The 22,728-nt window shown below is 38.7% G+C and overlaps 2 protein-coding genes across 2 annotated transcripts in view; both read right to left on the reverse strand.

Annotated features, from left to right (window-relative positions):
- Positions 1 to 410: 410 nt before the first annotated feature.
- Positions 411 to 22,728, reverse strand: part of LOC134823274 (ATP-binding cassette sub-family C member 4-like) — an 83,926-nt gene continuing 61,608 nt past the window's right edge. Inside the window, exons 2-28 of the mRNA XM_063834684.1 lie at positions 9,881 to 9,957; positions 9,538 to 9,648; positions 9,289 to 9,397; positions 9,021 to 9,120; positions 8,326 to 8,441; positions 8,075 to 8,164; positions 7,690 to 7,856; positions 7,393 to 7,510; positions 7,073 to 7,180; positions 6,710 to 6,859; positions 6,346 to 6,478; positions 6,095 to 6,178; positions 5,761 to 5,928; positions 5,548 to 5,633; positions 5,305 to 5,410; positions 5,119 to 5,194; positions 4,101 to 4,279; positions 3,789 to 3,889; positions 3,585 to 3,670; positions 3,349 to 3,453; positions 3,088 to 3,240; positions 2,904 to 2,987; positions 2,698 to 2,795; positions 2,435 to 2,566; positions 2,226 to 2,296; positions 1,119 to 2,000; positions 411 to 877 (exon numbers count right to left, since the gene is read on the reverse strand). Of these exons, the coding sequence (XP_063690754.1) occupies positions 611 to 877; positions 1,119 to 2,000; positions 2,226 to 2,296; positions 2,435 to 2,566; positions 2,698 to 2,795; positions 2,904 to 2,987; positions 3,088 to 3,240; positions 3,349 to 3,453; positions 3,585 to 3,670; positions 3,789 to 3,889; positions 4,101 to 4,279; positions 5,119 to 5,194; positions 5,305 to 5,410; positions 5,548 to 5,633; positions 5,761 to 5,928; positions 6,095 to 6,178; positions 6,346 to 6,478; positions 6,710 to 6,859; positions 7,073 to 7,180; positions 7,393 to 7,510; positions 7,690 to 7,856; positions 8,075 to 8,164; positions 8,326 to 8,441; positions 9,021 to 9,120; positions 9,289 to 9,397; positions 9,538 to 9,648; positions 9,881 to 9,942 (3,942 nt within the window). The 5' untranslated portion in view covers positions 9,943 to 9,957 and the 3' untranslated portion in view covers positions 411 to 610. The remainder of the gene's footprint in view (positions 878 to 1,118; positions 2,001 to 2,225; positions 2,297 to 2,434; positions 2,567 to 2,697; positions 2,796 to 2,903; positions 2,988 to 3,087; positions 3,241 to 3,348; positions 3,454 to 3,584; positions 3,671 to 3,788; positions 3,890 to 4,100; positions 4,280 to 5,118; positions 5,195 to 5,304; positions 5,411 to 5,547; positions 5,634 to 5,760; positions 5,929 to 6,094; positions 6,179 to 6,345; positions 6,479 to 6,709; positions 6,860 to 7,072; positions 7,181 to 7,392; positions 7,511 to 7,689; positions 7,857 to 8,074; positions 8,165 to 8,325; positions 8,442 to 9,020; positions 9,121 to 9,288; positions 9,398 to 9,537; positions 9,649 to 9,880; positions 9,958 to 22,728) is intronic.
- On the reverse strand, positions 12,418 to 13,706 carry LOC134823275 (retinol dehydrogenase 11-like). The gene is made up of 3 exons (XM_063834685.1): positions 13,530 to 13,706; positions 13,095 to 13,296; positions 12,418 to 12,926 (listed from the first exon to the last, which is right to left on the reverse strand). Exons 1-3 carry the CDS (start codon positions 13,704 to 13,706, stop codon positions 12,418 to 12,420), a joined length of 888 nt encoding a protein of 295 aa, XP_063690755.1.

Raw genomic sequence — 22,728 nt, forward strand, 5'->3', positions numbered from 1 at the left:
GGTAGGGCTGAGTTCATCCGTTTCGTTTTCTCTGAGACCATAGTTGTAGTTGTTCAAGAAGGACTAGGAGTTGATGATAGAAATGATTGATGCTCGTACAAAGCTTATTCCAGATTCCACTTTATACTCAAATTAATTAAACGTATTTCTAACGATTGTGATGGTAAGGTTGCAATTTTTAAATATAATATAGTAAATCCCCAAGTTACTGCGCCCCAATTTACCGCAAACCCCGATTTATCGCAAACCCCGATTTATCGCAAACCCCAATTTACCGCAAACTACGCGGTTAGTTGAAGTTTTACTGTAGTGAACTGCAGAGTGCAGATGAAGTAGGTTGCCTCATGATTCTACTATATTTATCGAGTTAGTTACATTGATAAATCAGCGTTTGTTTGTGGGTGATCCAACAAAAAGTTTTTTGCTCTACTGAGCACAGAGCAATCAACAAACTTATCCGTATCAACAAATTTTCGTGATTTTTATGATAAAGCTTAAAATTGTACAATAATTCACTTATTAACCTAAACTATTAAACGAACACGTGTCATGTATGATGATGTATGATATCCAGTTCATGATTTATTACAACTAAACAACTTGAACTATGCTATTCTGATTTTAATGATGTATTAAAACTCATGTTCGCTTGATCCAACAAAACTTCAAACATCCCAGTTTCGTTGACTAAATCGTAGAAGATACTTTCAGGTCTTTTCAGAAGCAATGCAGGGTGGTCAAATTCAGCTAATTTACCCTCGTCGATCACCATTATACGGTCGCTATCAATAATGGTATTGATTCTGTGAGCTATGGTGAGGACAGTGCATTTAGAAAACTCTTGTCGGAGAGTCTGCTGGATCAGTTGGTCAGTTAGCTGAAATTATATAATTTGTTATAAATAAGGTAAGGTGGCTAATTCAAGAGATTTGACATGATATTTAAAATATAAGATCTTAGTTTGCTACTAAGATATACCAACAATTTTCGAAAAATTCAACTCTGATCAACGAGCCAAATTAGATAATTCATGATTTATTGTTCAGCGTTGCATAATATGGAGTCATCCCTAGCGTAGCCGGTAACACATTCATTCAGAATCGATGCAAAATCCCTACCTCGTCAACATTAGCAGTAGCCTCGTCAATAACCAGAAACTTGTTGTCCTTCAGTAAAGCTCTAGCGAGACACAACAGCTGTCTCTGACCAGCTGACAGATTCCCACCACCCTCCTGGACCATCATCTCCAGACCTCCAGTCTGGGCTGAAACGTAGGACTTCAACTTTACCTTCTCTAGCGCGTCCCACAAGTAATCATCACTGAACTCAGAAAATGGATCAAGATTTACTCTCAGAGTTTCTGAAAACAAAAGACTCTCTTGAGGGATTATGCTGATTGATCTTCTGAGTTCATGAAGACCCATTTCTCTAGTCAACATTCCATCTAGCAGTATTTCACCTTCTGGCTCAACCATTCTGAAGAGAGCTTGAAGTATGGTACTTTTACCTGCACCAGTTCGACCAACAATACCTATCTTCTCACATGGTTTGGTTAAGAAGGATAGATCACGGAGAATGTAATCACCCTCAGGGTCGTACTTCAAGCTAACGTTTCTAAACTCTATTACACCACTGGTAGCCACTTTATTCCTCACAACTATTGTTCTCTTATCTGTAACCTCTAAAGGAGCCTCTGATGGCAAATCAGCAAACATATAAATCCTCTCCACAGCAGTCATCATGTTTTCTGTCTCAGTATATTGTCTTATGCACCACTGGAATCCGTTGACCATGTTGGTTATATAAACCACAGCTAAACCTGCTACTGAGGCACCCACGACTTCTTTGAGTAGTACAGCTAGAAATGTAGCAATTACACAGTTTAAGACAGTAAGACAATCAAGACGCAAGGAAAACCAATGACTAGCAGCTTGAAATAATATCCAGCAACGAGTGTGTTCATCCCTTGCGTGGTAGTGCTTTGACTCGAATATTTCTATCTGAAACGAACGTTATCATAAAAATGCGCGGTAATTTCGATTAAGGAATGACATGACGGCCCCAACGTTAATGTGGCTCTTGCTATGTGTTGGTTCAGAATTAATTGTTAAATGTTATATAATCTAGTTTATTTTTTTAGTTCAGTTTATAGTTTTCATCCGGCCACACAGTATGCAATTATTAAAATATTTGTTGGTGTATAGTTTAACTTTAAAAGTAAAAACCTGATTGTTGGCACGAATAGTGGTCATTCCAGAAAGGGTTGCCGAAATGTGTGACAAGATGGGACTACGTTCTGAAAAACAAATCAGTTAAAACTGCTTTCATTATATTATATCAAAAATAGATAAATCGTTTCATTTAATTGTTTTATATTTATTTCTTATGCTTATAGTGTTTTTGCTCCTAGTGTTTTTACAATGAAAATACTTACGTGAAGCCTCAATTCGTCGTATTTCAACAGACGTTCGAAGATAGTAACGGACAGTATATAGCAAAGTGGTGACTAACAAAATGAGGGGTATTATAAACCAGTAGTTGGCAATAACAGCTAGCCCTACTGATGCTGAAAATGTAACAGAGTTAAATAAACCAATTTCAAGTTGATCAAAGATAATTAGCGATAATTGGAACGATCAAAAATTTAATGTGATTAAAAACGTATGGATGTTCAATTGAAGTTGGAGGAATTTTTACCTGAAAATATCAGAAATAATCCTAAAAAGTCCAATGAAACGTAGGATAATCGTTCGTCCATAAAATATGTGTCCTTTGTGAACCGTTGATTATCGTTCCTGCAGGATGGACCGTATTAACTTTAAGAAAACCAAATGTTTCGTCAAAAGAAGCTAACTTAATTGTAACATTAAAAGACTAGACGGCAAAAATCGACGAAATTGATATTACCTATTGGGGTAGTGTCAAAAAGTCTTGTTGGGGATCTCAGAATTGCGAACAGTGCTTCATTGTGAAGTTTTTTTCCTGATCTGAAAGAAACAGGATAGATAAATACACAATATACAAGTGCTGAAAAAGATATCGCTGTGTAATGTGTTCGAAAACTGTGGTTAGTTAAAAGGATCAAACCTGTATATAAGTGATATGTAAACTACTGATCGTCCAATAAATAAAAGGGTTGCACCAATAGCTAAGCAAACGTATGTTTCAAAGTGCGTCTTATCAAAATGTTCCATTTCCTTTTTTGTCAAGTTAACCCTCAATACGTGTCTTTCGTTCAGCCTGTTGTAGATAACATTACAAAAAATTCATGAGGACATCAAATCACTTGTTTTGTTTTAATTTTAGTTCGTATACGAATCAATTTATTATGTTATAATATTTACTAACCATTCTATAGCGTACTGTTGTTGATATATGCTGAGAATTTGAGGCGCTACCAGGATAACCAATAATATGGGAATAGCGATGTATCCGATACTTAAAGTCGCGTATCTGAGAAGAGATTAACTGAGTCAGACATAAAACACTTATAAAAATTGATTATGTTATTATACAATACAAGTGGAAAATTATACAAACTTGAAAACGGAAACTGTTAACATGATATAAGTTGAAATACTAACTTGATGTAAAGCATCTTGTTCAAGGTACCGGTCTTTTTTTCCTCTTCACGTTGAGCTGGCTTCTTCGTCTCATTTATATCCGAATCCTGTAACGTTATATTTTTGATAATAATAACATCGTACATTATAGGGTTTGCGTATTACCGTTTCTCAGCCGATCTATTACTATTAGTTCTTGTTGTGATAATAAATTTAAAAAAATACCTGATCAAATTCAGCATCATCTGTTCCGTAGGATAGTTTTGAGATTTTTCTAATCCTTCTGCTTTTCTTGTCTTCAGAACCGAATATCGACAATTTCAGTCCTAGAATAGACTCGTTAGTTAGAATATGATAAATCAATTGAGACTTGAACTTTTTCATGCAGAGCTTAATATATACGTTTTATCCATACAGTTTCCTTTTTAAAAACTGGCCATATTAGAGATGTTCAGACACTTAAACGGTATTACAACAGTTTTTACACTTTACAGTTAACTATTCATGAAAATAAGTATTTTGTATATAATACACCACCTTTAGAAACGAGTTGAGAGTAGGTTCCTACGTGGCTTATTTTACCCACAACTTTAGTTTTGTTACCATCAGTTACAACCTCTGTATCCATGACAACTATGCGGTCAACTTCGCTTAAGAAGTGAGTGGCATGGGTTACAAGAATGCGTGTTTTTCCAGCTAGCTGATCTTTAATCAGTCTGAAATTGAGAGCATTCAGAATGAATAAATTTTACAACCGTACAGCTGTCCTATACAAGTAATTCACATTGAACAAAATTGCCGGCGCATTTCCTTTGTGGGCGGCCGCTCAGTTTCCGATCCACGGTGTTTCGTGAGTTAGAATAAGTTAATAAACACTGTGGATCGACGGGACTCTGCCTCAAAAGTCATGTATGACTTATGAGTAACAGGCAATTAAATAGATTATTGAGTACCTTACAAGACATTTTTGTGGCGGACAAATTTGCGACGACCGAAATTTTGGCGGTCCGAAAATATGGCGAAATTGAACAAAAACCGTCACATTTCGGACGTCACAGAAAATAAGGGTATTTTTCATCATTTTGTTTTCTGACACAAAGGAAATTCAAAATTTTCTAAAAATCGGTAAAATCATGTTGAAACAAAATGAAACTTATAAATCGATTTCTTCATCTTCCTCTAAGGGGTCCGGCTCGACTCTTTCAGTTTCACTTATTAAGTTTGGTATTAAATTGTTTATCTTGACTTAGTCTCTTATAAGACGTTTATGTTAGCACATAAATGTAATTTATTGTAAATTTAAAACGTATTACTTGACATTAAATTCATCATGGAATATTGTGTTTATTTGTCCCACCATCATATCACTAACTTTTCAAGAACAAAATGAATCGATGAAGCCACAATTATTGGAATAAGCTAAAAATAATGCGACGGATTCTATTACGACGACCGAAATTTTGGCGGTCCGAAAATATGGCGAAATTTCGGGAAAACCGTCGCATTTCGTACGTTATAAAAAAGTCTTGTAAGGTATTTAGGTTGTGGGACTCACTTGTTGAAGATGTGTTTAGCACATCTGCTATCTACAGCACTCAGAGGATCATCTAGAAGTATTATCGGGTCCTGTCCTGAAATATTTGACTGACTTATGGTATTAGCCGGCTTTTACGGTAATAGACCTCTAACAGCTGGTTAATCGTCTTCACAACATAACAAACAGGCTTATTTAGTTACTAACCGTAAACAGCTCTAGCTAAGTTGACCCGGGCTTTCTGTCCCCCACTTAACTGAACACCTCTCTCCCCGACTAATGTATACAGTCCACTCGGGAACAACTCTAAATCCTGCATAGATTGATTATTTGTTGCACTAGTAAGTACTCAGTTATATATATTTAGATAGGGTAAGTTGGTGGGCCAAATATCAATAAAACTAAAATGTAAACTGAAACCCCTAATAAAAATTGAAAATGATAACTTACTTTTGTTAGGTAGCAAGACTCGATACATTTGTTTAACTTTTCCTTATCAAGAGGTCTATTAAACAAAATATTCTCTTCGATATTCCCTGAAGAAGAAAAAGCAATTGACCTTAGTACCTTTAGTGCACGGCAAAACAAATATTTCTTTAACGTCTATTAGAATGAACTAATCATTAGAAAATTCTTAAGTTAACAAACTATTAACCAAAATACCGTTGAATATCCAAGGTACTTGTGAAGAAAATCCCACACTTCTATCAATGTTTAGAATTCCTTCGTGTTCTAACTCCTGTAGTAAGGACATAAGAAGGGTTGTCTTGCCACAAGCAACAGGTCCTACTACAGCGATAAGTTCTCCTTTTTTTACAGTAAGATTGAGACCTGCGATGAAGAAATTGTAGTTACATCACAAGAAAAAACTTATGCCTGCAAGTTTTCATCGTTACGTTGATTCTCTGCTATTAGAGAATAGAGATCCTTCAGTTACTGACAATTCAAATATAAACTGTGAACGAAACATAAGATGAGGAGCTCGCTGAAACTATACCCTTTAAAGAGAAGACATTGGGTCCCCATTTTGAAGAGAAATTGTCCAAAGTAACAGCCATTTCATTACTTTTAATCTTGGTACCTGTTAAAAGATTTGTTGAGGATTTACCAGCCTGCCCACATTTGGTGCTCCAATCTTAACTGCATCAAATTCAACAAACCATACAGAAGGCAAAGAAGAGGGGCTAATCACAAATGAATAGACTCTATTTTATAAAGTTTTTAAACTCTTTATACCTGTTTATAGAATTTCCAATCCATTGTTATTACTTGCCTCTGCATCCTTGTGTAAGAAACTCTTATTAACAATAACATCATTGGTAAGATTGGATATAGCCGCTTTTTTGTGGATATGCTTTATCTCGTCGGCATTCAAGAAATCCTGGAATTGAATAATGGTTATTTTTTGTGATTTCAATACCTCAGATATGCGTATTTAGGAAATAGTAAAACTAAAAGTCAGAGGTTATTGACATGGCTAATGGCTTCTTTAAATCTGTAGTGGCCACGTAATTAATTTAGATTCTATTATTGAGCGACCTTCGACCTGTGGACCATTCCATTTACCATTATGATCAATCAAAACATAGCATCTAAAAATTCTAATTCTAACCTCTATTCTTCTGAAGCTTGTGATGAGTTGAGAAATGTAAGAAAAGGCTCTTCCGAGGAACGCGTTGAGGTACGTGGTTAACGGATTGAGAATTAACAAGAAGAAAAATATTTCGGATGTCTTCATAGGTTCTTCAGCGTATGTTTTTACCTGCAGAACAGAATTTCAGATCTAAGTTTCTGACCTCCAGACTTCATTCGTTCTAAGAATACGAATAGAGGTCAGAAACGTAGATCTGTAAATTTCAAGGTTCGTGGTTTTCGTATTCCGTTAACGTTTTCGCAAAGGTGGACTCTTGTCTCAATTATAAAATCATGTATTACGATCACTAACAGATAAGATTGAAATGACCGATCCACTTACCGAAATTGCGATTAGTAATGACACGACAGGAATGGTATACCAGATAACACTCACAACTGATTGTGTCCACACAAATATCCCAATCAATACTGATTCTTTACGCCTAATCTGAAATTGATAATATAATCAGAGCACTATGGCAATTGCGCGACGGCAATTTATTAAACACAGTGAATGGTTCCCTGACTCTAGAGGCGAGTCTGAACGGAGCGGGTGAGACTGAGTTATAAACGTTCAATCACAAGCTGATACTGCTCCTAATAAAAAAGAAACAGGACTTTAGAAAACAGGACTGACATTTAATAGGAAATAAGGTTCACCTTTTCGACAAGTTTCTTGAACATAAGCTCCCATCCGTACATCTTTATCACCTTCATAAACAGTATTATTTCGTGTATTATCTTAACTCGTCTGTCCGTCAACACAGATACCTTCTCCCTGCATTTGTCGATTGTATTCTAATTGCATTTATATAAGATAAGGATTTTTGACGTTATAAATTAAAATTTCAAGCCACCCGGGGGATGAGGGAATTTGAACTAATCCTCCCTTAGAGAAATCAGGGGATTAACATTGTACTCTATGACCCCCTATTTCTACTGATCTATTGACATTACCTCAAGTAAGTAACAAGTCTCCCGATTCCAAGCTGGATAGGAACGCACAGTAACACAGGTACAAAAACAGCAAGAGTGTAATAGATTCCTAGTTCCGTGTACATTATAGCAAACGTGATTCCTAGGACAGCCCAGATACTAAAGAGCACATTTGTCATCAATATACCCTGAAACATTGTTTACTGTTCATGGCTTATCAGTGAGTAATTAATATGTTTTAACTATGGTAACTGAATCGGTTGAAGGGTGTACCCACACTCCACAGTTTAAATTGGTCTTAGACAAATTTGAGAGGCAAAAGATATCACGAAAATCAAAATGCAATTAATTCCTGAGCAATATATTGTTTAATGGATAACAAATATCTGTTCGTTTAATTGAATACCTCGTCTAGTCGTTGAGCATCGTTAGTGATAAGGTTTAGAATCAGACCAACTGATCTCTCCCCTATCTCTTGTTGCGTTATTCTGCAGACCTAATGAGCATTGTTGGGGATTTAAGTATGAATTTTTAACATACAGTATCTGTATACAATGTTAAAGTTCGCTATCATCAAATATCTAAAAATTATAATTCTAACCAATCTAAAGAAGTATAGGATAAATTATATTTAGAATTGGCAGTTGAATGGCTAACCTTTCTGTAGACGAGGCCCGTTATTTCGACCCTCAGTACAGTTCCGAGGTGCAAAAACCGGTAGTATAAATAACTTCTGAATCCCACCATTGTGAACATCATTAGTAATAAACAAACTGAAATTGTGATATTTAGTGACGATTTATTAACAATTTCTTTATCGAACTGTTATAGTCTTACGACCATAGAACACTAATGTTAAAAACCTTGGGCAATAATTTACTTATACAGTCGAACCTTATATACGGATACCGGGCCCCTTATGATACCGGGTACCTCTATATACCGGGCCTCTTGATACCGGGTACCTCTATATACCGGGCCTCTTGATACCCGGTACCTCCATATACCGGGCCTCTTGATACCGGGTACCTCTATATACCGGGCCTCTTGATACCCGGTACCTCTATATACCGGGCCCCTTGATACCGGGTACCTCTATATACCGGGCCCCTTGATACTGGGTACCTCTATATACCGGGCCTCTTGATACCGGGTACCTCTATATACCGGGCCCCTTGATACTGGGTACCTCCATATACCAGGCCTTTTCTTTCCCGGCTTATACTTTTAGTTTTAATCAATCACCCCTTGTTGCGAACAAATGTGATTTATCAGAGGACATATCGCATATTGGGTAGGTGATTTAAACTGTATATTGGGATCAATGTTCCCAGAGAGTTAGTTTGTATTACCTGACCACAGAAGAGCAGTTTTCTGCGTCATTTCTACAGCAGGATCAAAATATGAAGTTATACGTGCAACAATGAAAGGGACCGTACATCTAAACGCAGCCTGAAATTAGTATTATGAGGTTCGCGCAAAATCGGAATAACATACGGTTAATTGTAATAAATTATGTTGATCTGTTTATTAACAACTCAATGCACTTTATCATACAATACACAAAGGTATAATTTTAGTATTAATGTTAACATGATAAACTTGGAAATATTACTAAACCTCGAAATTGAATGCTACAAAAAGCCACAAGAAAGTAAAGCGATGTCTTTTCAGAACTGTAACAGCAAGAGACGGATTCTTTGTTTTCTCGATTTCTCGAAACCATTGCCTGGAAAAGATTTCACTCTTGAACGTTAATTGTAATTTATGAATTAAGAGAAATTACAATTATTTATCTTGCGGAATGTAAAAATTCCAAATTGATGTAACATTTTATATCTCATCCTCAAAGTCAAAAATTAAACAAACTGTTCCAGAAGAGCAGTCAATCGCTCGCTCTGTAGTCTTGGGTCGATTGGAAATATATCATCCTTTGTTAAAGGTCGTTTATATCCAGTTGTAAAAATCTTTTGTATCCACCTGATGTGTGATGATCGGTTAGAAAAAAGGATATCATCTTACAAGAAAAATGTACTGCAACAATATTTGGTCATCTCAGAATGGACAAATAATTATTCAATAAAAAATAACCGTGTCAAACTTTCTTCTTTAACATCTAACCAGTAATCTAGTAGTAGTACTACTCCAGATAATGATCAAAGGGATATAATTCCGAAAAACATAAAATAATAACTGAAATAACTGTGCTCACCAGAAGGTTAATGAACAGAAAATCCCAGCATTGACTTCAGGATTCCCATTTTGTTCAACCATGCCCTATTAACCTACCTTATCGGACATTATTTGACCAGACATTGCGTGAACGGACATAATTTTAAATGGATATTAGAATGAACGCTCAAAGGCATTCGAAACCACTAAAAACCCGAAATTTGTTCATATTTGTGGGTGTTTTTTGGGTCGTTAAGAAGCAAAAATGTTAATATATAGATGGCTCAATTAGCATCTTCGAGGGCTAATTTAGAAAAATCCCGAAATTGAATTGTCAAGTGGTTTAGCACGCTCGTGGCAACAAAAAAAATACAAAATCATCTCGCAGCTACAAGTAAAGAAACCTACATAAAACTGTATATTAAGACTAATCATTCGACTTCCTTCAATAATCGACTTCCGGCATCAGCTAAGAATTTGGTACGTCAGATACGTATTATTCCTAGAATTTCAATTACATTTACAGGATCGAACACCAAATTGCTTAACAATTAAATTCCGGGAAGAACTTGACTGCTTAAATATTATAGTGATCACATAAATTATAATATATAATCTTCGAAGCTTTCTCCGGAAGCTTTCTCCGGAATTCTAGCTTCCAGTACTCCAATCTTGTCTCGTGCCATCCACGGTGAACTCATTAATTGGTCACTGGACAAAATTTCCTCCAAAATGGTGCAATTTTAGTACAGTTAACCCTGCAGGAACTTCCTGGGGGAAATGGGACAGTTTGTTGATTTTCCGTTTTTTTCCCCGAGATTCTGACATTAAGTAGGTACCTAAGTTTTGTCTTATGTGATAAATAGGTAAAGAATGTAACTGTAAGCGGCCAAACTTTGGCTAATTTTTAAATAACCAGTGTTCATTTTGGGATCTACGTCCTATTTGTTTTTCCTAATTATTAGTACTTGAAAGTTCATTAATATTCGAAGTAACCCGCAGTATTCTTTTAAACCTTGTTATTGTGAATCTGATCGTACGACTGAGTTAATTTGACCTGGCTATAACAAAATCAAGAGATGAACTGTTATTCCCAGTTTGCCGCCAGGGCCCCTGAGGGTACAGGAGCACGGACAGGGATTTGCAGAGACTGCAGCAACTGATCCGCCCTTAAATGTTGTAACGGGGCTATAAGTGTGCTGCTTTATACATTCCCAGCCGCATTATACACACCTATAATTACGGGATTTACTGGAGATCCTTACCCTTGGCCTTAGGGCCCCGAAACCTGGCAGTCATTAGAGGGCAGGGTGCCCACGTGCCGGCTTCAGGACCACGTGCTACACCGAGCATAGTTGTTAAGTTCGTCGAAGAAATGCGAAAAGTTCGTCCAGTTCGGCACCTTTTAAAAATTCGTGAAAATTCGTGAAAATTCGTTGCGTAAATTTTCTTGGCATATGTTTTGATTTTATAATGAATGGCTTAGGTGCGATCACTATTACACTTGTAAACAAATGATACAGTTAGATAGTTATACATACTTGTATTGAAAAAAAAAACTAGATCAACAACAGATCATGACTAGTACTTCAATATAAACAGAGCTGGTTCACAGATTACAATTAAGCATCAATTATAGCAACAGCTCTCAAAATTTAGAAAATTGGTATTTCAATTGTCCAGTGATCTGAATTTTGGGAGGTCATCAAAAATTCGGTTAAAGTTCGTCTATTTCGTTAAAAAATTCGTCCAGTTCGGCACCTTTTTAAAGTTCGTCCAGGACGTCCGTAACAACTATGACACCGAGTGATAAGTGTGTGAACAGGTCACGCGGAAGCCTTGAGACCACGTGATATTCTGAGTGATAAGTGCTATACCAGGTCACGCGGAAGCCATAAGGTCAGGTGACATGTCAACTGATAAGAGATCTATCAGCTGCTGCGATCACGTGAGCAGTCCATACTCGTGACAATCACGTGACGCTTTTATGTCATTAACTGCTCTTCAATGCTCTAGCACAATTTTCTAATGCCCCTGCTGCAAGGCTTTCAAGGGCAGACTTACGATAATTGCTCTTCAAAGAAAATTATATAAGTTCAGATTTCATTAATTGCTTTGTTAAAGACAAATTATATCGGAGATTTGAACCTCAGTGTTACATTTACAATGGGAGCGGTTGTTAACGCGAGGAAGAGATAATGACAGAAACTTGGTACAATTATAGCTCGTAGTGAAGCGGGTAAATGGTTTACAGGATGCTGGCCCGAGTAGTTTTAATTCTTTGATATATCAATTAGATTTTTAGGGAAAACTTGATTAAATAGATTATGGTATCAATCAATTGCAAGGAAAACACCAATTAATCAGCATTAACTATTTCTGTATTAAACCTGTTGCTTATTGAGAAACTTAGTTTTTACTGTCTTCGAAACCAACGGCAATTTAGTCATCACTGTATCCTGTACACGTCTCTGTATCACTTCCCTTGGGTTCGTTGAAAGAAAGTCACGTATAAAATTATAAGATTCCCTGAAAACCAACGGAATCTATCCTTAATCATATAACTTTATACCGCACTCAGCGATATTTCCCAAGTCTGTCACACTGCTGAACTGTAACCTCCCACAACTTTCTCTGAATAACCGGGTCTATGCTAGCCTCAGGTAAATCCACCGGTTTACAATCACTAAAGTAGGCCCCACTGTGCTTGCTCATGTCCTGTGTACAGCAATAAACCATGCTTTCAGCACCTCGCTCGGGTGTCTTCATCAGAGGTGTGAAGACAAGCCCCAGACATTTCAAACAGCACATGTTCCGACCAAGAGACGTCTTAGTTGCACCAGGGTTCACGGCAACAGTTGTTATCTCCGGATGACGAGCAGTCAGCTCTTTAGCGAAGTAGATCCGGGCACGGTTACTCATGGCATACTGCACCCAGTCAGACTTGAAGGTCCGGTTTTCCAGGGGTTTAAAGAGGACGGGAGTGTTTCCTTGTACTTCAAGATGGTCCGGGGTAATGTCACCTCCCTTGTGTGTGTCTGCGGACAGCATCACCACCAAACCACGGGAACGTATTAAGTACTCGCCTAGAAGAAAAGGGGTCATTTTCCTGAAGGTTCTATGGTATTTTATCTAGTGCTAACAGTGCCACTGCCGGTTTGGATGGACCACTTGGAAGCGGAACTTACAAAAATAGCTAGCGAAATGATCAGCTTTCGTTAAATCAAGACATTAAAGTTAACAAATATAATGACCTAGAAGTTTAGTTAAGTAGAAGTGACCGAGATAGTTTATTCCCATGGTAGTCTCTATATTGTCCTCAGTGCTGTCGAAGGGAGGACTCCACACCCCTGCATTGTTTATTAGAATGTCCAACTTTGAGAAGCACGCTGAAAAGTCCTTCACAAAGTCTGATATACTTTGAAATGAGGCCAAATCTAGCAGGAAATAACTCACCTGTTAATTGTTTATGAGGGTAAGTGAAAATGTGAATCTTGTCGAGAGCAACATGTACAGCATTCTATAATGTCCTCATTCATTATGAATGTTGATTGATGGATTTAGATATGGAAAACCTAGATCCATGTAATAACAACTTGTAGTGAGGTTTAACGGCAATAAGCAGTACATTTGATACTATAAGTCAAAGTGATATTTGCTGAAAATCGCGACCTAAGTAACCGAGTAACCTTTTCATTTTTAGTGAGAGCCTTGATTTCCTCCACTACAGTCTCGCAGCTCTCCTTGCTCCGGCCACCAATGACAACTTCTGCTTTCTTCCGGGCTAGTTCAAAGGCAGCCGCCCTTCCCAGCCCAACATTTCCACCAGTGATAAGAACAGTTTTACCAGACAAATCCCCAGCCATGATGGATGATATACGTGCTTCGAAGTAAATCAACAAGCAAATGTACAAGGAAGAATCTATCTAATAATAATAATGTTTTTGCTAAACAAAACCCGGTAACTTTAAGGTACTTGGCTTTCACCTTCAATGCAATCTCTTATTTTATTCAATTCCAACGCAGCAATTAAATAACGATTATGAAATATGCAGATCACAATATATTTGTAGATGTAAAATATCGTAGCAAGTAATGCATCGTGGGTTTGGGGTTGATAAACTACAGGTACAATTTAAAAGTAGTAGAACAACTGGATCACGGATAAAATAAAATTAAGCTTCGTTTTAATTTTGTGGGGAATTACAAACGAGAAAGTTAATGCTTAAGCAACAACAAACAATGTTTTGTACGGTGATCGAATCTAGAGATTTTAAAAAGTAAGCGGTAGGAACAGCTACAAACCAACACAGTTCAACGTGTTTTCCAACTTTAGTTTCCAGATACACTTCACAGTACATGGACAAGCGTCATGCAGGTTAATTTGATGACGTGGCATGCTCATGTACTACGGATGTAGACAAAATTCCTGTTTAATGTTACTCATTTTTGCCTGGGGACCTCAGGCTATCATGTTATGATAGCGGAATGACAGGCTGAATGACATAACAGGCTGAGCCCAGTAAACTTTACCTGAGGACCCCAGGCTATTATGTTCATTAACATAATAAAGATTTGGCGGAATGACAGGCTGAGCGCGGCCCAGTAAAGTAAACTCAATTAGGTGCCATTTGTATCTCCGCAAAATAAATACCCATGCGTACCCATCAAATTAATGCATCGCAATAATTTTGTTCAAACCTCACGTTACTGGGTTGTAGCGCGATGCGTTACTGTGCCGCGTTGCGCACTCAATGAGGCTTCTCACAGCGACAGATTGGCAAAATGCGCTACTGTGCCGCGCCAAGCTGCCATGAATTGACATCGTCAATTAAGTTACTGGGCGGCGTTTAAAATATTTTTTGAAACATATCTCAAACTATTTCCGGCCCGGCCGTTTGCATTCAAATGCATAATTTTGGTTCATGGCACACGTCAACTTCAAATTTATATTGTAAGTGCAGAATCAAATATAAATATACTCCGCATCGCTTTCAGCTTTGCTATTATCCGTCAAATACACGTCATATAATGTCATGTTGTGTAATTAGGGATATGGGAATTTTTGACCAGGTTTACCATGCTGGGGGTTAGTGCATAGTGTTACTGTTAGTGTTTACTGTGCCGCGCTCAGTCTGTCATTCTGCCGAATCTCTATGATTATGAACATAAATTGTAAATATAATAGCCTGAGGTCCGGTGGCGATTACGTTTTCACCTCTTGAGGGAATCCTACGCATGTTGTTAACTGTCAGACTTTGGACGAGGAAATGTTCTCGCGCCGTACGTTTATTATGGTAAAGCATTTCGGTACCAGAACGATAAATCTGTTTAAAATAAAAAGTTAAAAAGTTCGAAAATAGAGTGTTTTAGTGAATAACTTAGAATATATTTTTGATTTTCTCAAGGTCTGACTGATAGATTTTCTTTAAACTTTCCAGATAGTTACAAGGCTATATGACGGATAATGTGTGAGAGTTTGGGAGAATTTATATGTGCCAAACTTGAGATATAATGACTTCAAACACAAGAAAATATATATATACAAGATATTGCGAGCGTCCTGTTACTCTCTTAGATGCAATATCTGTAAAGTATTGGATGAGAACTGATTTTAAGTAAGGATTTTAAATTAAGTTCAGGATTATAAAAAAATTCTCCGATTTGCAGTTCGAATAATATGTGCTTGTGATGCATCCGGCATCAGCATAATCTCAGAGGAAACATCTCTCGTGTGCATATCTTTTTTATCTTTTTTAGCAGAACTCTTTCCTCAGAAAGTCACCGAGTAAAAATGAAAAAGTCAGATGACTGTAACAAAGCAGCAGAAATCCCACACATTAATAGCCCTCTCTCATCACTATGCTTATTATCAAACATGTCAATCTTACAAATGTCAACAATCCTAAAATAATTTAGAACCGAAACGTGATCCTTTGTAAAATTATATGTCCCAATAATCAAATTGACTTGTACTCAAGTATAAAGTTAAACAATTTACTCCAATAACCACGGTCACTAGCAAGTTCTCTCAAATGGAGAATATCATCATACGACTCCAGCAAGATGAAGCGCTTCCAGAGGTCAACCTTCAGGTGGTGCAGGATCGAGGTTACGTCTGTGAGCCCCGAGTCTACCAACTTCACTACACATATCGACAGCAAAACACAGCGCAGCTTGAGCTGGTGATCTTTCATCGCTCCTCAGTATGTGTCCTAGCATCTTCCACCTAGATAACTCAGCACGCTCAGACATAGGGGTAGAGTTACTCTGTTTGTAGAGGGTATCTTTGGACATCATACTGCGTGGCCAGCTGACATTCATGATCTTTCTGAGGTGGTTACGGTGACATGCATCTAGTTTGTCCCAGTACGATTTAGGCATTCCCCAGCAACTAGAGTTATACATGAGGATAGATACTACTTGGGCCTCATAGACCTTCAGCTTCTTCTGTAGGGGGATCTTACTCTGGCACCAGACCTTCTTGAAGTTCTGGAATGCTACATTGGCTAACATGATTCTTCTGGTGACATCTTTCCTACTTTCTAGCAGAGAACCCAACAACTTGCTACTGCACCATTCTTCATTCATTCTAAGGGGTTTACCATCATCTATGACCTCATCTTTCCCAGCTATGTAGACGTGTACATCACTATGCTGAAATTAAAAATATAATTTTTGACTGTACAATGGTAAGTAACTTTTCAAATCTCAATCAGGTTTTAATTATCTCAGTTACTCGCCAGATTTTAAACGATTAGGCGCTAGACAGTATGATTCTAAAGATTTACAATCTTAAATTTTGTACTACCTTTGTTCATCCTTAGAACAACATTACGAAGTACTCCAGCGGACAAAGTACTCCAGCGGAGGAAGTACTCCAGCGGACATCTGAGCAGAAACGATTTCACTCGACCAAGGTACTGGAGCTGAAAAATTTTGAGTCATATTTCTTTTGTAAACAAGTGAAAAAGAAGTACTAAATTACAAACAATGTCATTAAGCTTATTAGCGATCATGGATGAAGATAACAATGTAATTAGGAACAATGTAAACATGGAATGCAGCATCGTATTGATTGAGTGGGTCTCAGAATTAATTTGAAGATAACACACTTTAAAAAAAGTTTAAAGCAGTCTGTCGGATTAACAAGTAAAAGAAATACAGTAGTCCCGGTAATAAAGCTTTAATATACTCATGAGGAACAGTGTGTAAAAAATAACATTAAAATAATTTACTGGCTAAACATTTCAGGTTACTAAATGATTGAAAGTGCCTGTGTACTACTGCATAGTACATAATACTGTGTAGTGTGTACTATTTACTGAGTTATATTAATATATCGTGTATTGCTGGGAAGGCTGTTAATTTAGGATAGAGTTATTGTGGCACTTATATCAGTTTGTTCTTTTGTAGTTGTTCTCAAACTGCTGAGTAAAAGTTTTACAACTTAAAAGTAGTGTTTATAATTTAATTTATTATTGTTATTATTTCAAATATAACAAAAGCTTGGCGGTCGATCATAGTTTCGCAACGTCTATCCCAAATTTAAAATTATTCTACACAGCCCACCTGTATAACATCAACCCAGGAAGTTATTAAAAGCAAAGCAGCGTGTACGAAACCATAGTATCAAAACTTCCTTTTCTCTTAATCTCTTAAAATATTGTACTAAGAACTAAAACAAATTCAATTGGGAATTGAAAGCAGTCTTCATTACGAAATTTAATACACATGACTCACTCCATGCACTAACAAAATTAAAATAATAGACCGAATAGAAATTACATCAAAGATCAATTAACAAGTATATTAATTGAGTGTATCATTAATTAAGTCCTCCAAATCCAGAGCACTGGAAGAGAGGCTGGGTTGAGTGATAAGTGAAGAAGTGAGGAAAGCTCATTATAATGATTACGTGAACATGTTACATGCTAGTGGAATGAGTATACTAGTATAGATACACCTGTAGGTACTTCAAGGGGCTTTCCAGAGACTGATGAAAAGGGTGATGGGCTTATATTACAGTATTTCGGTTGTAGTTGGAGCTAGGAGAGAAGTTGCCCAGGGTTTGGAGAGTAATTTGTTGTTAAGGATTCAGACAGCCTGACAGGAAACAGTTACCAGAGATTTTGACGCTGCCGTTGGATTTATTTTTTGCACTTCTCTCCCAAGATGTGTATCGCGATTATTGACGTCCTCGGCGATTTTAAGTATGGTCTTCCTAATATCCGTAGAGTTGAACCAGAATCTGTTGGGGGTCGTTTCCACCACTAAATGCCCAGAGAAACCCAAAGCATAGAGGTCCACACGAGAAGTTATCCGTCTGCTGTTGGCACGGCATGGCATTGATATATTTCACATTCCTTGCTGTTGGATGTTCTTCTCTTGAACAGACGAAAATCCGGTCACCATCCTCAGGCGATTTAGTTGCTACAGGAACTAGCAGGCGATTATCAATCTACGTTGCTGGCTCTATTTTCCTAAACTCTAAAGAGTGGAGGAATGGTAACAGGCTTCACTCCCTATTCCACTCACTGACTGGTCGAGAGGCCGACTTCCAGCCCCCTCATTACTAGGGGGCCCAGGGAGATCAGATCATGTCACTAATTAGTGACGTATAATTAGTAATGTGATCCATCAGTAGAATTTAACTAACCTAGAAATGGTAGAGTTCACATGTACATCATAGCTGTGCATTAAGAAGTAAACATGATCTTTAAGATTTGACCGCTCGACTCGTATAACTATATCACATAAGGGACAGGAGCTCTTGCTAAAGAGGGGTTCTTGTATCTAGGGATATGGATGTGAGACGTACGTGCCAAAGGCATGCAACGGGAGTGAGCCGATCAAGTGTTCTTAGGTATATTATATACTGGAAGATGATAGACAATAGTATCGCATTCTATCAATATGCCTACCTTCTCCAAATTCATCTCTGGTCGGACAGGATGTCAACAGCTACTCGACTCTGATGGATACATCTACTCCCGGAAGAAGGACAAGTAAAGGATTCAGCCCTCAAGTCTGCCTGGCTTTCACAGAGGATTTAAATCCCGAGTGCATCGCCCAAAGCCCTCTGTTCAAGAGTATGTGCGAGCTATCAAAGATCAGCAAGTCATTACCGACTTTCACATCGACAGGTTGAGTGTTGGCAAGACACCCGCTAAGAGGCGAAGGAATTACCATACCCAACTCCACGATATCTGTTCTTTTAGTATTGTGTGTGTACTTGTTAATTTAAATCAAAACTAAGGGGTAAAACTGGGCTAGATATAGGGTAGAGTTCACATGTTCTGTAAATCGTAGCTGGTGGATCACATCACTAATTATACGGCACATCACTAATTATACGTCATATAATGATCTGACAAGCAGCACTTGTCACAAGAGACAAAGGATCTCATCTCGGAGCGGAGTAAGGTCAAGCAGAAATGCCCATGTGATGGATTCAATTATAGATCTGAGTATTCTCTTGCTAATAAGCGTGTTAAGAAGAGCTGCAAGAAGGACGATGAGAACTGGGCTTTACGGGTTGCAGCCGATCTGGAAACAGCTTCTTCACACGGTCAGCAGAGGGAGGTCTGGCAGATGATCAAGTCCTTGTCAGGCAAGAAGAGTCGGAAGTCAACTGCTGTCAGAGATAAAACCGAGAAGTTGATTTCTGACCCCGCTGCTCAACGAAAACGATGGGGTGAGCACTTCGCTGAACTACTAAACCCGCAGATAGGAGACGTGGACCTTTCAGACCTAGACAGTCTAGAGGTCGCACCATGTTTTCCGTATCTGAGTGATAGTGATTTACCCCCTAGCAGAACAGAGATCTCTGAGGCTTTAAAGAGTCTGAAGAATCACAAGAGCTCTGGAATTGATGAAATTTCCAACGAACAGCTGAAGTATGGGGCTCCTGGTCTTTTAGACAGGCTTGAGAAACTGTTTGCACGTGTTTGGGAGACGGAGAATGTGCCAGAGGATTGGGTTAATGGTATCATTGTTATTGTCCCGAAAAAGGGTGATACATCATTCTGCTCGAACAACATGAACAGGGGCATAACCCTACGCTCCACGGCATCAAAACTCTATCAGATAATAGTTTGCGACGGATGAATGCGGGGCTTGAAGAACTGCTCCGAGAGAAATGAGAATCAGTGCGGGTTCAGGAAAAAAAGGTCTTGCATTGATCAGATTTATTCGCTCCGTACTATTATTCACAACAGCATTGAGTTTAACCTCCCCCTGTACTTAAATTTTGTTGACTTTAAAGCTGCATTCGATTCACTTAATCGGGAGTTTATCTGGAAAGCTTTCAGTCATTATGGCTTGCCTTGTAAATACATTCGCATAATGCAAGCATTCTTTTGCGGCACCGTCAGCTCTGTCAGACATAATGGTGAGCTCTCAGATTGGTTTGACGTTACATCTGGTTCTGGGCAGGGGGATATTCAGGGTCCACCTATCTTTAATGTTTGCATCAACCTGCCTGCGCAGCGGGCTGAGAATAACAAAGTGTTGTCACACGGGGCAGTGCTGCAGAGAGCTACCACCAGCTTTGGTCAGGATACAGTCGTCTTGGATACTGACTATGCAGATGATTTGGCTATCATGGACAACACCAAGGACGGTCTCCAGGAGACGACTGATCTTTTATGCAAGTATGCGGCTCAGGCTGGCCTCAGAATCAATGCGAAGAAAACAGAGGTTATGGCCATCGGCAAGAATACATCACAGAGGCCGTGTACTGAAGCATCAACGGTGGACATTACAGTGGGAGACACGGCTATCCAGCAAGTCAGCAACTTCACTTACCTTGGGTCGATTATATCAAGTGATGGGACTATTGACCGGGACTTGTCTGCACGGATCCAGAAAGGCTCAGGAGCATTCAATCAGCTCGGTAATATTTGGAAGAATCGCAATATCCAAACTAACACCAAAATACGGATATATGTTGCAGCGGTTCTAACAATATTACTTTATGGAAGCGAAGTCTGGAACACTACTTCAAAGCAACTACATCGCTTCGAAGTTTTCCATCAAAACTGTTTGTGGAGAATCCTTCGAATTAAATGGTTCCACCGGATGAGCAATGTTCAAGTGTTGGAGCGGGCAAGAATAAACCCGGTTATAACCAACATCAGTGCCAACCGTCTTCGCTGGTTTGGACATGTTTCTAGAATGCCGGACACCAGGCTACCAAAGTATCTACTTGACTGGACACCTGCTCACGGCCGAAGATCACGTGGGCGGCCAAGAAAGAATTGGCGAACCTGTGTCCTGGAAGACGCAGTAACATTTACAGGAGATCCAGACATTGTATTTGATAAGGTCCGAGAGTTGGCAGGAAATCGCAAGCACTGGAGAGAGATGATACGACATAAGCGGCAATTCCTTGGTGCAGGCCACTCGAATGATCGAGGAGACCTTATCAAGTATCAAGTAAGTAAGTATGATCTGACCCCTAATAATAGGGGGGCCTGGAATTCGTGCAGCCGTTTCTCATAAGATGTATGAATGTAACCGACAGCAGTAAGTTCATCCCCGACATGTTATATAATGAATATCTGTACCTATTAAGCTCCTTGTGATTTTGCTCACAAATTGATGTGTTTATTCTATTCCGTAGCAGCTGTGCACAAATATTCAAGCGATGAAATATATCTTATGGATTTTTAAAATTCACCTCGAATGAAATCTGTCAAATAAGATGTACTTATGGCTTACTGGGCGGCGCTCAGCCTGCACTGTCTTTCCGCCGAATCTCTATCTTTGATTATGGACATAAATATGGTAACTTGTGGCTTCACTTGGTTACAGGATGGTCTCTAGGGTTGGATTTCACAGATTGAACTTTGTGGTTCAACAGCTCATCGAAGTTTATAACGCCGCCGAATTTGATGAATTGTGGGATCTCCGGTTTTGAAGAGTCTGCCAGCTTTCCTCCGTATGGTGGCAGCATACCAGGGAACTGCTTCTCGGCATGTCTGGCCACTTGGGAAGCAAAGACCACAACAGATATTGACGGAATATGCTGCCATGATCTAAGGAACTGAACGTAATCCGATGCCCCTTCATGCAGGCAGAGGACCTTAAACCCTACACATATTCCATGTGGACACATGACTGTGAGAAGTCCACCACTCTTCCCAGCAATCTGTACAAACTTTTTAGTGAACGAATAGTGATCTGTGTTGTGTTCTATTATCCTCTCCACCCGTTATCTCAGTGTCCCCTTCTTGATTAATTTAATCATGTCAAGCATACCGTTGATGACGTTAGATCCGGTTTTCTGCTTGACGATCGATGTTCCACAAGTCATCAAATTGTATGGGGTAGACATCAGGTTTGCCGTCAGAGCCTTTATCTATTGCTTTCACATCAAAGAGGATGACAGGGGAATGCCTCCCACACTCTCTACAGGACAGGAAGTCTAGAGGTGTCTCCTTCATGCCCATATAGAGTAGGAAGGGATCCCCTAGGGTGTTGTTGGTAAGGTGGGGACTGTCGGACTCCTTTCGGAAAGATCGACTGTCTCGGATATGGGGTGTCCAAACAATGTCAGTCTGGTGAAGATGGTTTCCAGAAGCTGACAGTCTACAATTGTATGGTCGTTGTTATTGAACCGTGAACACCCCTTCCGAGACAACGGTGTATCGATATGAAGTCTGACAGGTGAAACAGAAATAAAAATGTATGTCAACAGTCGTCACTGCCTCCTTCTGTAACCACCTCCCCTGGCTGGTTACAGTGTGTGCAGATTTGCTCGAAGTTTTGACAGGGATTTGACTGGTTCCGTCTTACACATGAGTGGATTCCACTCAGTGGAATGCGTTTGTTTTCCATCGCATGTTTGCAAAACCTCGGTAAAACTCGGCTTGGTAAAGTTTT

The sequence above is a fragment of the Bolinopsis microptera genome, chromosome 11 (assembly GCF_026151205.1).
Source record: "Bolinopsis microptera isolate Bmic1 chromosome 11, MBARI_Bmic_1.0, whole genome shotgun sequence".
Classification (NCBI taxonomy): domain Eukaryota; kingdom Metazoa; phylum Ctenophora; class Tentaculata; order Lobata; family Bolinopsidae; genus Bolinopsis; species Bolinopsis microptera.